This window comes from Uloborus diversus, chromosome 1 (genome assembly GCF_026930045.1).
Source record: "Uloborus diversus isolate 005 chromosome 1, Udiv.v.3.1, whole genome shotgun sequence".
Lineage (NCBI taxonomy): Eukaryota > Metazoa > Arthropoda > Arachnida > Araneae > Uloboridae > Uloborus > Uloborus diversus.
In genome coordinates this window covers 177,369,309-177,384,547 of record NC_072731.1, presented here as the reverse complement: position 1 = coordinate 177,384,547, position 15,239 = coordinate 177,369,309, and the positions used below count along the sequence as shown (strand labels likewise).

The 15,239-nt window shown below is 32.0% G+C and overlaps 1 protein-coding gene across 1 annotated transcript in view; it reads left to right on the top strand.

The window, feature by feature from the left end:
* Positions 1-15,239, top strand: part of LOC129217327 (arrestin domain-containing protein 4-like) — an 89,483-nt gene that overhangs the window by 47,016 nt on the left and 27,228 nt on the right. The window contains exon 3 of the mRNA XM_054851612.1: positions 675-895. Coding sequence (XP_054707587.1) covers positions 675-895 — 221 coding nt within the window. The remainder of the gene's footprint in view (positions 1-674; positions 896-15,239) is intronic.

Below are 15,239 nucleotides of genomic sequence, written 5' to 3'. Positions count from 1 at the left end.
TCTACATGAATTACAACTAGAATTATAGCTGTATTATTACAGAATCGTACACAGAACTCCAGGCTGGAAGTTGCATTTAAATGTGTTTTCTGAAGAATGATATTTTTGAAGAAAGCTGTCTACTGTAACAACTCAACAAGTTATTCAAGTATTAATGTAAAATTTTCTGACATTGTTTTGTGCTTTATGTTTCCCTCTAAAAGCTAAGTTGAATTTTAGAATTAAGTAATATTTCTATGTGGATAAGTTTGAACAAAAGCATATGTTTACAAAAAAGTACCAGTGTAGCAACCAGTATAACTATATTTCGGAACCTTTTTGAAAAATACGAAATATTTTAGACCAAAACAAACATTAATGGTATACAAATTTTTTGCTACAAGGATTAATGTGTGATTAGAACCAAATTTTGTCCATAGCTGTTAGCGTAAGACAAGTTTTTCCGTTATTTTTCTTCATATTTGACCAATTTTTTTTTTTTTTAATAATGTTTTGAAAGTTTGTTTTCACATTTTTCTCATAGTTTCGAAACATCTGTAGCTAGAAAATAACATTAAAAAAAATGTGCAACTTATTTTTCAAAAAAATGTCTCCGAACGCAGTCGGATACCTTAAATTAAAGTCAACCTATACGAACATATTTTACACTTCTTATTTTCTACTTATAATTGCAGGAGGTGGTCGAGTAATGGTGCTTTCTCCTGGTGTTCACACATTCCCCTTCAGACTTGGTCTTCCCTTGGGACTCCCTTCAACATTTCTTGCCAAACACGGATGGGTACAATATTACTGTAAAGCAGAGCTTAAAGAGGCCTGTGGGTTGACTCATAAAAATCAACAAGTGTTTATTGTCATGAACCCGATAGATTTAAATTTAGAGCCTTCATTACTTATGGTAAGTGTTTACTTTAAAGTGTTGCAATATAATATTTTGTGTGCTCGAGCTGAGTTTTTTTTTTTTTCATGCGAAGTTATCAGTGTTTTATGCCTTCTCAAGTAAAGAGACCCATGTGACGATCTAAATGGTTGTCAGTCGCTTAGGTGGATGTTTATTGTGGTATTTACACACAATGATTCAGCAAAATACCAATGACTTAAGTATGTTTTTAATATTCTGTTGAATGGGGTTGTTTCCTTCAGTCAAAAGTACTACTTTTAGTCACTAAAACTCATAGAATAAGCAAAAAAAAAAATTACATGAAGCGAGGAAAAAACTTTCATTTTCCCAACGCTTATGTTTTAATTTATTTTTTTAAATGTCCGATTTTGAAAATATTGAGCTCCAGACTTGCTATCAACCATCTTGTTGCCACGACATATAAGGGGCATTCCAAGGTATTTTTGACATTTATGTAGAGTCCGTAACGTGACCTTTTTTTGCCATAACTTTTTAATTTACTGTTTGATTAGCATATTATTTTATTTTGATCTTTACCAACCAACATACCAGCTCAAATTAAAATAATTTGCAAATCAAACGGTAAATTAAAAAGTTATGGCAAAAAAAGGTCACGTTACGGACTCTACATAATGTCAAAAATACCTTGGAATGCCCCATAAGTAAAGTAGAGAATTAAATATTGTGCTCTGCGAATGGCATCAGTGAATGGCATTTCATCATTTGTGATGTCATCGTCGACAGAAGCGTAAACAATGAAAGTGCATCGATTGAAGTAATTTTTTTTGAAAGTTAAACTTCGTCAAAATATTTTAAAAAGTGGTCAGATCTTATGCTCTTTCAGAAAAAATACGTTTAAAATTTCGGAAACGACCCCATTGTGCCAAAACTCTTCTAGGTTTACCTTACGCCCATGAAATTTGACATTCAAAGACAAATAACAATTTCGAAAATGAAAAATAATCAAACAATGAAAAATAATCAAAATGATAAGATCTGAAACATAGAACCACGTAAAAGCCACTCATGGCTTACATTTTTAGACTTTAGTAGAGATATACCTCGATTAACTAAAAACATTATTCTTTTTTTCTTTGAATGAAATAAATCATTGCTTTCATCGAAAATCGTTTTCGAATTCATTAAAGTTTCCATTCTGTCAGGTATTTGCATAAAAATATTTTTAAAAACACTTTGCGCTGATTAAATACCGTACATCTTAAGCAATCCAGAAGGAATTCACAATTCTTTTTTACGAGAAAGCATAAATCATTTAGAAAAATTCATTTTCATAAGGTTAAAAGATTGTTTTTTGAAAACAAAATTAGAAGTGACGACTCGGAAGTAAGTCTTCACGTTTACCTTTCGTTTTTTTCTAAAATAAAAAATACATTTCACATCGCTTCATTAATAAATGTCAAGTTAATAACTTAAAAAAAAAACTTTTTTTCTAAGAACAGCAACGCATTTACCGAAGAATTTTTATTTCATTATAAAAATATTTCAAAATAACCAAATTAACCTTTCATGAAAAAAAAATATTTGAACACTTCTGAAAAGAATTTTTTCTTTGTTTTTTCAACCTTTAGCGAATAATTCATTTTTTAAAAAGGTTATTTAATTGTCACGTATAATTATTTGCTTAACATATGGAGTTTGTATTTTCATTTTAAGTACAAAGTTCATCTTCAATTCATGTAAGGCTAACAAATTGGTTTTAAAGCACCAATAAGATCTTTCTAATGCTTTGTATTGTGGAAACAAAGTTTGACTATATTTAAATTAGTTGGATATTAAATTATTCTTACATTAAAAAAAAGAAAAAAAACTACCGTTTAAAACTCAGCTGATGTTTTAGTACAAGAGGCTGAGTTAACATTCAAATGCGTATATCATTGACTGACAAGCCATTTTGACTTCTATTTTTCAACTTAGAACACCACCACAGTAATTCCTGTATACTGCAGTGGGCAGGTAAAGGCAGTAACCGCAAATTTTTTCTTTCTTTCTTTTCTTTCTTTCTTTCTTTCTTTTTTTTTTTTGCATTTTGTCATTTATTGTACTTTAGCTTAATTGCCCAAGCTTGCTTATTTGGTTTCTGCTGGAAAAAAAATAAATAAATAATAAATAAATAAATAAACGAGAAAAAGTCTGTTGCTTGAACATTGAGTCACTGCGCCTGAAGTCTGGTAAGGGGATCACTTCCTCAGTGATTTGTGAGTAAAAGCTGTGCTTTCAAAGAAAGTATGAAGTCAAGTTACCATCATAACCTTTAAGCCAATCATATTCATTTATCTTCGCTTGACCTGAAGTTGAAGCAATATCCGACCGCCTTGTCAATACTCTTACCTACTAATTCGAACATTTCCCTTTGAATCCAAAACTCGTTTCTTCAAAAGCCTTGAAACTTCATTTCTGCAGATACTGCCATTTACCTGCTCAAGGCAGTATACCCCTCGTGCTCCAGAACTGGCGACTCCATCTTCTAACGCTTTTGGCTCCATGTAGTTTCCATAGACCCGACAACAGCAACAACAACGATATTCAAATTTTCAACAAAACGGTCAGTTTGGCCAAATAAGAAAAACAAATATTTTACAAATTAATATTCAAGTTCATTGTAGTCTATGATTATTACCACAAATGTGTGTCTATCAGATCGGACTTTAAAGATCTAAGAGAAAAATACTGACAGAAACTGTATTTTATACATCTACCAAAAATAGACGCTTATTTCTGGCTGTCACAAAAATGAAACCCTCCAAATCGAGATATGTCACCTTTCGACGATAACAACTGGCATAAAAGATTTTTACGTAAAAACTTTCCGAGTGACTGCTACCATTGAATAACATGGAATGAAATGACAAAAAAATCATATGGTTATTTGATCGAAGCTTTTGGAAATTGAAAGGCGGAAAAGATTTTTTTTTTCATCAGTTCCTCACTTTTTCTGATGTTCTTTCTTTCTTTTTTTTTTAAGTGGTGAGAGCGAAGGTGGTGTCTTTTTTGCAGCGTTAAATATAAGAGTGTTCAAAAGAAATCATTAGGGACACTAACGCAGACATAATTTGCCTTCTGGATGGGGTTCATAACGGTGCTTATATGAATATAAATTTAGGTTCTAAGAGATTGACAATATATAGTAAAACCGAAGACTCAGGGTGATTCTCCCCTGCTGCGTAGCAATACTTTAAACTTTTAATTCGTTAAGATTTATGGCATTTTTAATGTGTCTTTTAAGAGTCGATTCATACAAAAAATAAATAAATAAATAAATAAATAAATTTAAAAAAAATAAAGGCAGTCATGGGACTGCCCACAAAAGTGAAAACTTAAAACTACAAAATAAAACTGGTTTTGTTTTTCCGCGTGTGTATGTGTGTGTGTGGTGTGTGTGTTAGTTTAATTTGCATTTAAAATTAATTGTAGTTTCAAAAAGTAAAATTTTATAATTTGTAGACACAAATTATAAAATTTTACTTTTTGTGTCTACAAATACTTTTGTATTACTACTTTTGTAGTTGGTTTTGTTTTTCCGCGTGTGTATGTGTGTGTGTGGTGTGTGTGTTAGTTTAATTTGCATTTAAAATTAATTGTAGTTTCAAAAAGTAAAATTTTATAATTTGTAGACACAAAATATCAGTTACAGCCTAGTTTTTACGTTTATCAGCAATCCGAGCATCAATTATATACATTTTGAATGATCTATTTCAGTTCGTTTGTAAAGTAAATATTGATGCAAATATAGGAAATATTTGAAAATAAATTCTTAGTTTGTGTTATTCAGTTTTCCATGCATAAAAATAATAAACACTACACATACTGAACTTCCCACGCAATTAATTTACTGCATTACCTGAGCCGACATGCTGTGAGATTGATCAGCATGCCGAGAAATTCGAATTTTGAGGCATGCTAGAGAATTCGGGGTTCATTTCAAAAAAAAAAAAAAAAAAATCAGATTAAATTTTAAAAAAATATGATTTAAATAAAAAAATCCAGTGTTTTTATATTTTTTCAAATTCATATATATCACTCACATTCAATATCATGATTTTTTACGCCCTGATCATCATTATTATTATTGTATTCCAAAACTGATACTATACGTTTATGATAACTAAAACAGGAAATAAAAAAAACTTTGATTTGAATCTATTTAAGTATCTTTTAAAGACTGCATCAACTACAGTTTTATACCTCTCGTTGTGCTAAAATTGCAATTGTTGGACATCGTTATATTAAATTCTCTATTTAAAATTCAATTAATGGTAGATTTTCATCATCTGCAAAGTTGATGTTGGAATCCCCTCTCAAAATCATTGGTAAATCATCAAAGCTCTTCCCAATTTTATCTTGAAGCAATGCAAAGACGTCGGTGAGGTGACGGTTTTTCGGTGTCGCAAAATGGATGGTTTTCCCCCACTTCAAAAATGCTCAATGCGCCTAAAGTAGTTTTCACTTCAGAAAAACTAATAAAATACAATTGCAAACGTGTTTAGCGGTTTTTCAGAGATTTTTCAGTTGCGTTCAATTTGTCCCGAGCATGTCCATGAGATGTGAGTTGTCTTTTTTATAATATAAATCACAAATAAGGTATAATAAAGAGAGAATTTATTTAAAAATCAGGAATCGATTAATTACTATTAGTCAGTTGGTTTATCAATATAGTTTATCAATATAGTTAAACTATATTGATAAACCAACTATATTGATAAACTAACTGTAAACCAACAGTTTACAGTTAGTTTATCAATATAGTTGGAATTCTTTTGGCGACGAAATTTTCTGAATATTTTTTAAACCCAAAATTCTTCACAGCAGTTGAACAATTTTATGTGTAAAAGTCAGAGACAAAAACAACTTGCCTTTTGGAGTAAATATGATAAAGAGTATTAGTTCTTTATGAAATAAAGTAGAGAATATCCGAAAAATTCATGACACATTTAATAAATTTGTAGAAAAGCAAAAAATTTTCGCATAAATATGAGATCTGCACAAGAATACTTCACAGGTTCACAAAATTTTTTTTCTTTTGTGTGTGTTCATTTGTGCCAAATTGTGTAACATTGCTAGCAATGAAGATCTGAAGATACGAATTACTCGTGAAGCACAAATTGTTTCGCTGTCTATGCTGGCTGCAATATGTGATGAATTTGAGTAACGTTTAGATGTAGTTAGAGCATCAAATGATGCACATATTGAGCTCTATAGTAATGAAAGGTATTGCTTTCTATTTAATAAAATAATTAAACACCTAACAATACGTTTTTTCTTCTTATAATGATGCTACAGCGACAATTTTGCTTTGCTCTTTACCGTTAATACAGCACGCTTGGGTTGTTTCCCATTTTTCAAAAATATTTTTTTCTGAACGAGCATGGTCAAAAACATAGGGTAAGTTACTATTTTCCTCAATTTTGGCTTATTTTCTCTCTTAAAAAATCTTAAATTACATTCAGCCGTTGTTTTCATTTTCGCTGCTGACGTCATAAGTGAGCAAATCACTAGGGTTACCAAAATAAAGTTTCAGGACACTGCCACACTTCGCTAAATGAATATTTTATTTAACTAACAATTCTCCTTCCGCTAACAAATTGATCGCGGTGAAAAAAATCATTAAAAGGCGATACCTTGCCAGAAAAGACAACCACGTGCTCCGATTCAAAATGGCGTTCATCACTAGTGACGTCACAGGATTTGGTTCAAAAGTCACGCATTTTGATAAATTGATAAAAAAATTAAAAGTTGGGAAAATAAAAGTATTTTTTGGGTTCAGGTAATTTTTTTATTTTTTATTTTGCTAATTCTACTAATGTCAGTGACTAAAAGTAGTACTTTTGACTGAAGGAAACATCTGATTTGTTAATCGCTGCATAGCGCAGTTTGGAAGTTATTTCTTACGATATCAGTGCAAACCGTATATCATACGACAGTTTGTAGACTTTCTATGAGTTTTTTTTTTAATGTGTCAATGACTTTTTGGACACCCTGTACACTGAAAGAAACAAAAACTAAATTATGTGTTACGAATCTGCATATGAGCTGAGAAAAAAACGCCTGTTATCCGTGAGTACATTACAGAACATGAACATAGTTTATACCTTTGAATCTTATGGAGAGGGTTTGTCGGTTTGAACGTCATACAAATCCAAACAAGTTTACAATTTCTATCAAGATTTTTTCTCGCAAGATAAGATCAAATTCCTCGGAAATTACACTGTAAAAAAAGAAATCCGAATCAGCACTGATTATTTCCGTGGGACGTTCCAGGATTTCACTGGTTTTTATCTATTTCCCAGTGAAATTAAGTAGGTATCTTTGCAAAAAAGTTTCCCGAACTGCTACTTTTCACTGTTGCGAAAAATATTTTCATCGACCAGTTTAAAGATTGACTGAGCTTGTACATTAAGTGTATCGGCTTCAGGTCGATTACTGCTCGTCCAGCTTGACTAAGCTCCCAATAAGAGCTAATTAGTCTCTGGATAGTTCCAGGCTTGTAAGGCAAGAGAGGAGCTTGGTTCTAACTTGCAATTCTGTCTTAGCTTTGGCCATGGTTGCGTTAATGTTTCTGGAGCTTTCTTGGTAAATCAAGAACGTTTTAATCAAATACGTTAAACCTACCTAATTTTTCTTAAAGGTTCCCGAGATATGACTGATTTATGTACTATATTTCCAAATTCTTCAAAAAGTTTAAAGGATAATTTCAGAAAGGTTACTGACATTCAGCGGAAAAAATCCCTCTTTTTTGCAAGATATGTTACTGGGAGAAATTGGATACATCAGCTGTCCATAATTTTCCATGAACCTTTCTGAATTGTTTTTACAGTGATGTCAAAATTATTCACATTATTTTTTCATTAATTGCAAAGAGTAAATCTTCTGATCTCCATCAATTGTAATCATATTGTAGCGGAAAAAAAAATACGCACGGAGTTATTTGTTCCAAAAGGCTAAAATAAAGGATGCCGGTATTAGTTCCGTTAGGGGAAGGTCGGGTAGTAACGGACACCTAAGCCATTTCAATCATAGCACTTTTTGTTTTATTTGTAAAGAATTAATTTTTACACTAAATTCTGCTCTACTAAGTTACCTAATATAAATTGTAAACTTTGGTGAAAAAGCATGGTGTCGTATTTTTTAAACACATTTTTGTCAAACTCTATTTTTGGCCAATTTTAAATTTTGGAGGGTTGTACCGGACAAAACATTAAAATGTTGAAATAAAAACAAATAGTTCAGAAATGACATTTTAATGTGCAAAAAAATGAAACGAACAAAGTAGTTGGTTACTTAGAATAGTATACAAGTCTAAAAATGAAAATAAGTAATAATTTTTCATAAAAGTTGAAAAATATAGCCTATGGTTGGCTAATTGTCATTTTATTAAGTCCGACTTTTTCAATGGCTTCTTTCATATTTGTTTTATCCCATTTATGTCGTGATTTTCCCATTTAAACCTGTTGGACAAAGAAAAACACCGACAGCATTTTATTTTGGTGCCAGTAACTTTGTCCGATACAACCCGAAATTGGTTTGTCCGATACAACCCGACAGTAAAGCTACAGTTGTTTAACCACCACTAGGTTATTACTTAAGCTAGACACTTTTATAGCTCATAATACTTAGATTAATATCAGTCTATAGGTATTTCTACTATCAGTCTAATCTTACTATCAGTCTAAATACTATCAGTCTAAAGGTATAACAATGAAACAATATAACTTACTCTATGTGTAAATATATGCCACAGAAGTTTAGTTCGTGCACTGCTATTCTCTCAACAAACAAAGAACTAGCTTTGCACACCAGAACGAACGGTTGATTTGAACCAATATGGCGTCTGCAGCTTTCTTCCCCAATACGGCACACTAAGTTGACCCAGTACGTGGTGCCCCTGGCGGAAGAATTAAGAAGCAGTCCTTGTCCGATACTACCCGCTGTCCGATACTAAACGACCTTCCCCTAATTATTTTAATGTAGGTAAAAACGAACAATAACTGAAAATAGTTAGTAATTTTTGAAGAGTTATTAATGATCATCCAACAAAATAAAAAGAACTAACACGCTTATTAGACTTTAAAAAGAAAAAAATAAATAAAAAAAAAAACTTTTCTTACTTTATAAACTTTTTATTCTAGTTCATGGCATGATTCAAAGAAGCTATTTCTAGAGAGACAGAATAGTGACTAACATCAAAGGATTCTGGAAAATGCACATGATCATGACAAAAGAGCCCGACGCAAATTACTTTTACACCAGAAAATACAACTTATTTTTTAGATTTCTTTTGTAGCAAAACCCCAAAAGTTTCTTCTTGTTTACCGAAGTCGAGAGAAACTCAGAGATTTAATTCCGCTTGACAAAGAAATTTCTTCATTGATGCTCCATTTGGTTTTCCCTTGAGACAATAACTTTTAAGAAAAACATTTAATCGCAACTTTTCTTTGAAGTGTGTTTCTAAAAATATCAGGTCTTTTGTTGTTTCTTTTATATTTGGTAAGAAGACCTATTACTGTGGAAAAAAAAATCCCCTCATTTTTTAACAATTCAATTCATACGGAAAGTTCATTCAAGTGAGAGATAGGGAAAAAGAGAAATTGTATTGATTCTTCAAATGAAGATGTGAAAGATTAAACAAAAAATATTAAAAAAAAGTCATTTAAAAAACTAGTCTCATGCTAAAATCTGAGACGAAAGTTTTACACAATAGTCTCAAAAATGAGAAGAGAATTTAACACACATACGCACACACACAAATATATACATACATATATATGTGTGTGCGTGTATAAATGGGCAATTCTTTAGAGAGATGCAATCCTTGTCCTGAGATCATACATAGCAATATTTTCAAAGTGTTATCTATTTCTTTTTGTTGTTATTTATTTACTATTGTCTAAAGAGCAAAATAGCAGGCATTTAGCTACACTTAAGTGAATGTGCGTAAGAGTAACCAAAAAAACAGAAAATAACGAATTATAAGTGTCTCGAATGTAACGATTAATAGTTCTCCTTTCTATTGAGGTAGAATGGAGTCTGTGATACTGTTCTTAAGTTTATCAATTGTGGTTTAATAGTTTTTATATTGACAATACAAGAGTTTAATTTTTTTTAGCTTCATAATATTTTTTGGTGTTTTTTCAGATTTGGCCTAAGACCCATGTTCCTAAAAGGACGAAATTGACATTTTTTTCTTGCTAAACTGTTGAAAAATATAATTATAACAGATAATTAAAAGATATATTAATAGAAAAATTTAAAATGTTCACATGGAGTCAATTTTTTTTCTTATTTTTTTAATCATGTGATGATTGTGCAAAATTTGGAGCTAATTGAGTCAGAAATAAGTAAAATGCTGAATTACGAGCTTTAACTTGGCCCTATATTGCACACTTGTCTTAATTTTTTTTCAAATGACTAATATAAAATCAATATATATAGTCAAGCACCGCTTATACGTTTTTGAAGGGACACCATGAAAAAAACTGTAGAAATGAAAAAAAAAAAAACAAACGTATAATAGGTATTCGTTAATATCTATTGAACTTTGCAGAGGCCAATTTGAAAAACATATAAATGACAAAAACGTATAAAAGAGAAACGTATAAACGGTGCTTCACTATGTATATAACAGATGTTTCTGAATAAATGTCGTATGACAGATCTGCATCGTACATGCGGACAAGTGTAAAGGAATGGTGACATTTATTCTGCTGGAAAAAAATGTGACACTTCTTCCAATTTCCTTATCACAAAATTCCCAAAACTTTCTTCTTGTTTACTAGAAAAGGACTGAGATCTCTAGATTTAATTCGATTCAGCAGAGAATTTCTTACATTGATGGCGCTATTTTTGCGTCCCCCGAGACACTAACGTTTGGAGAAAACATTTAATCTGAACTTTCCTTGCAGTCAACGCTCTGAGAATATCATCTACGCTGTTGTTTCTTTTTCCAAACTTCAATGAAGAAGTCTAGATTTTATTTAGTAGACATGTTTGTGGATTTCTATTTCCAATTTTATATAATGAATGGATATTTTAAAGAAATGAGCGTAAATACTCTTTTTATATTAAAGTTGTAATTTAAACAATTTTTATTAAATGTGCAAATTATGAAAAGTTACCAGGCGTTGTTAAACAGAGGTATCTTAAAAAGTACTGTACCTAAGCTGTACATAAACAGGTAGAGCTATGAAGATAACATTTTCAATTTATAAATCTACTAGAAAATTGCCCGTCGAGATATGACGGGTGAAAATTGTTTCTACATTTGAACGAGGCAATTGCCTTTTTGGTGATAGTTTGATAGTTGAAATTTTATCCGTAACTCCAGTGAATGCACCCTTTTCCTTTCTTCAGTTTCATAAAATGACAATATTTCCAGTAAAACTAGTTAAGTTACCGGATCCAGTTCAGCCTTGACAAAATAAAGCATTTCCCTGCATGTCAAACAATTGCCAAAAATTATCATCAAATCATATTTTTTGGCGCTAGTTTCATTGTTGATGACGTCGGGAGCTTTACTAAATCAATGAATTCGCTATTATACATATGAAGAATTGCTCAATCATAGAGGAATTACTCATTATTTTTCACTTTTTTTTTTTTTTTTTTTTGAAAAAAGCTTTTTTCTTTTTTTAAATCAACAAATCAATATAAGATGCAGTGATAGCTAACGCCGACACCTCCTCTTGCCCAAACAAACAAATTTTGGAAACATAGTTGGTATATATCTTGGGTTTCAAAACTCTTCACTGTAAAGCCCTACTGTCTTATTTTATAAATTAACATTGTGGCGGAGCAGAATTCAAAAGTATTTAGATTTGTCCATTAAGATAGAATTTATAATTTACGAAAGTATTAGTTGAAAAAACTAAAATTTTGTTGTCGTATGAAGTTGGAAAACTTTGATTTTGCGACTGAGAAAAGAGTCGCCAATTATTTATAAGGTAACTGTGCGAAATAAAACCAGTCTAAGGTTCATGGCCTAGTGTCTCTTTACTTTATGATTGAATTGACTCCAAGATTTGCACATTCATCAGATGATTCATATAAAATAAGAAATAAATAATTCCATCTAAAAATTTAGTTTTCAGTCATGTTTTTCAACAGTTTTAACAAAGAAAGATGATTCGACTCTTATTAGGAATATGCGTTCCATAAAGATAAACACTGAAAGAACGCCAAAAAACACTTGAAATTTAAAAAAATAAATAAATATTCCTTTTTCGGTCGCTCCTGCGCCCTGTTCATGCACATACAGATAAATGCAACATATGCAGCACAGACTCATATCTTCTACCGGATCCCCTGGTGAACTTATTAGGACACCGGAGTACAGACTAGGCGTCCCTGGTCTTATTAAGATGCATACAATTAATTTTCTAGGTTTTCAGATCACAGGAAAATATGACGGTACACAGCAATTTCCCCTTCGAATTCATCAACTGTATACGTTCAGTTTAAGGAACAATTAAAATATTTTTTTATATTAGTAAACTACAGTGAACTTTGAAGAAACAAAGCTTACGATAAAATAAGATCAGTTGTAAGTGTTGTCTTGCTGTACGTAAATTCTTCTGTAAGTAAACTGCTGCTTTGTGACGAGTCACGAAGGTAAAAAACTTACTGTGAAATAAGAGCAGGAAAGTTTTTAAAATACTCTTCTGTGATAAAGTTTGCTACACTTTCACCTGTCGGTAACGAAATGCTTGTTGATAACCTTTTATTGTCTGTTAGGCCTTATGAAGGTGATGAAGTCACAATCTAGCCCATTTTTGTTGTACTAAAAAGTGAGGGGTTGACCTTATTGGTCTGCATGACCTTATTTGCCTCAACCACCTTATTTATTTATTATACATACTCTCTCTCTCTCTCCCTCTCTTAGGCGGAACAAGCTTTTTAATTGTTGCCAAAAAAGAGTTATTATGAAGTTAATTGTTAGTAAAGTTAACAAAATAATTTCTAAGATAAACTTTAGAAAGCAAAGATTTTCGGATTTGAGGTTTTTAAAAGTTTTTAAATTGCAAAAGTTTTAAGGCTTCTCTGGAGTTGAAAATATTTTTTCCACCGTGTTATATTTTAAAAATGCGATGTGATAAATCTTCTGATCCATTCCTTAGAGATCATCACCGCAAGTTTCAAACGTGCTGAATCGCTTTAAATTTACACATATTTTTCTTTTATGGGAATGTTACTGTGAATGGTTTCAATTTTTTAGGAATCTTTTCCTATGAGGTCTAATGGCACAAATTTTGGCACTGAACCCAACCTTATATGTTTCATATATGTGCGCATCTGATTTTTCTTGTTTAATTCTGACTAAAAAATTGCCTTTTCACTAATGACGACTGTTTTGTTCCCTTTTTGCTCTTATATTTTGGCATTTTACATATACTTCCAGCAAATTAACCTCAAAAGTTAACGAAATAAATGTATATATATTTACGTAATTTAATCATTTAAAAAATGTAACATTTTAATTATTAATGGTGTTCACCGCCAGATCCATTTTTCTTGCCATTTCTGTTCTACAATGTGCACTGCAAATAATCGGTACACATTTGAAACTCTTTAAGTGTTCCAGTTGCCTGAATATGTGCTAAAATGTATTTCGAATGTGTTGTGTACAAAGATATGAAGCTGAAATGTTTTACTAATCCATTCCGTTTTAAAGAAAACGTTCCAAAAGTGCACCGAATGTGTTTTGCTGGGAATCTCGATTCAGCCGAAGTTTGGGAATACACTTGAGAACACATAGCGCGCAGATTTAAGAGTGCTTGTGAAATCACTGCTTTCTTAGCTACGCCATGTTTGTAAACAATCTGGATCGGCCGCAATCATTTTCGTGATATTTTTGAATGCTCAAAAGGTACGCCACTTCCCTTTTTTATGTTCTTTACAGATAATTTTTGTATTTGTACATTTACTGAGCTTCATACTTTTGTTTTAAATAAACTAATAATTTACCATACCGCTTAAGTTTTGAAATAAAATGAAATCCTGTGTTTTAAAACTGTGTGGTTACGTTAAGACTAATAGAACAAGAGCTGACCCCCCAAAACACGATTTATCTCTTTTATGGCTTGTGGCCGGTTAAAATAGTAAAAAATGCAATGAAAAAACTTTGGCTCTAATGCCCCCCACTAATTTTGGGTCACACGGCTGCGTGGGTGGATGAAAGGTCAAAAAAAAAGAAAAATATTAAAGTGATGAGTTAAATGGCTAAAAATTATATAATAACATTAAATTAATAAGAAAAAACACGTAGCGAATTTCTCCCCCAGCTATGTTGGGGCGAACGTAGTGCCCCCCAATGATAAAGTATCGATTATTAAACTAAAAAAAATGATCACTTTCGTGGGGGGGGGGGGGAATTTTACAGGGTATTAGTTTCATTATTTTGATTGACAAAAAAAATTCCCCCCCCCCCAGTAACTATGGGTCAATTTGTCAAAAAAAAATTTTTTTTGTTCCTCTTTATTTGGTCCAAGTCGAGTATTATTCGAATGTTTAAGTTGCAAAAAAAAAACCCAAAGTTTGAACGTTTATTCGTTAAAAAAAACTCGTAGCAATTCCGCCCCCCCCACACACACCTATGGAAGGGGCTGTTACGCGGTGAGCGGTTTTACAACGTGGTGCCCGCCCCCCCAGGGGTGAATTATCGATTGATTAAATAAAAAATGATCACTTTTGTGGAGGAAATTTTACAGAGTATACATTTAATTGGTTTAATTGCAAAACAAAATCTCCCCTCCCCAGCAATTATGAGTCTACTAGCTGCATTGGCCGGCGTTGCACGGTCTACCTCAAAAATGTACGTGTATTCGGCGTTCCAAACATTTTATACAATTATATAAATTTTCCCGTTTTCATTACATTTCTTATTGCTGCTCCACTGCTATTAGTCAAAGCGCAATGTTATATAGCCTATAGCCTTCCTCAATAAATGGACTATTCAACACAAAATGAATTTTTCATTTCGAACCCGTCGTCCCTGTAGACCAAGAGCTGAGCCCCCAAAACACGGTTTATCTGTTTTATGGCGGGTGGCAGATTAAAATAATAAAAAAATGTAATTAGAAATTTTGACTCTAATTCCCCCCCCCCCGCCCACTATTTTTGGGTCACACGCTGCGTGGGTGGATGAAAGGTCAAAATAAAAGAAAAATATTAAGTGAAATAGCTGAAAATTATATAATAACATTAAATTGATAAAAAAACACGTAGCAAATCCCCCCCTCCAGCTATGTTGGGGCGAATGTGGGAGCCCCCCCCCCCCCCCAAAGTGAATATCGATTGTTAAAATTAAAAAAAAATCGTTTTCGTGGGGTTG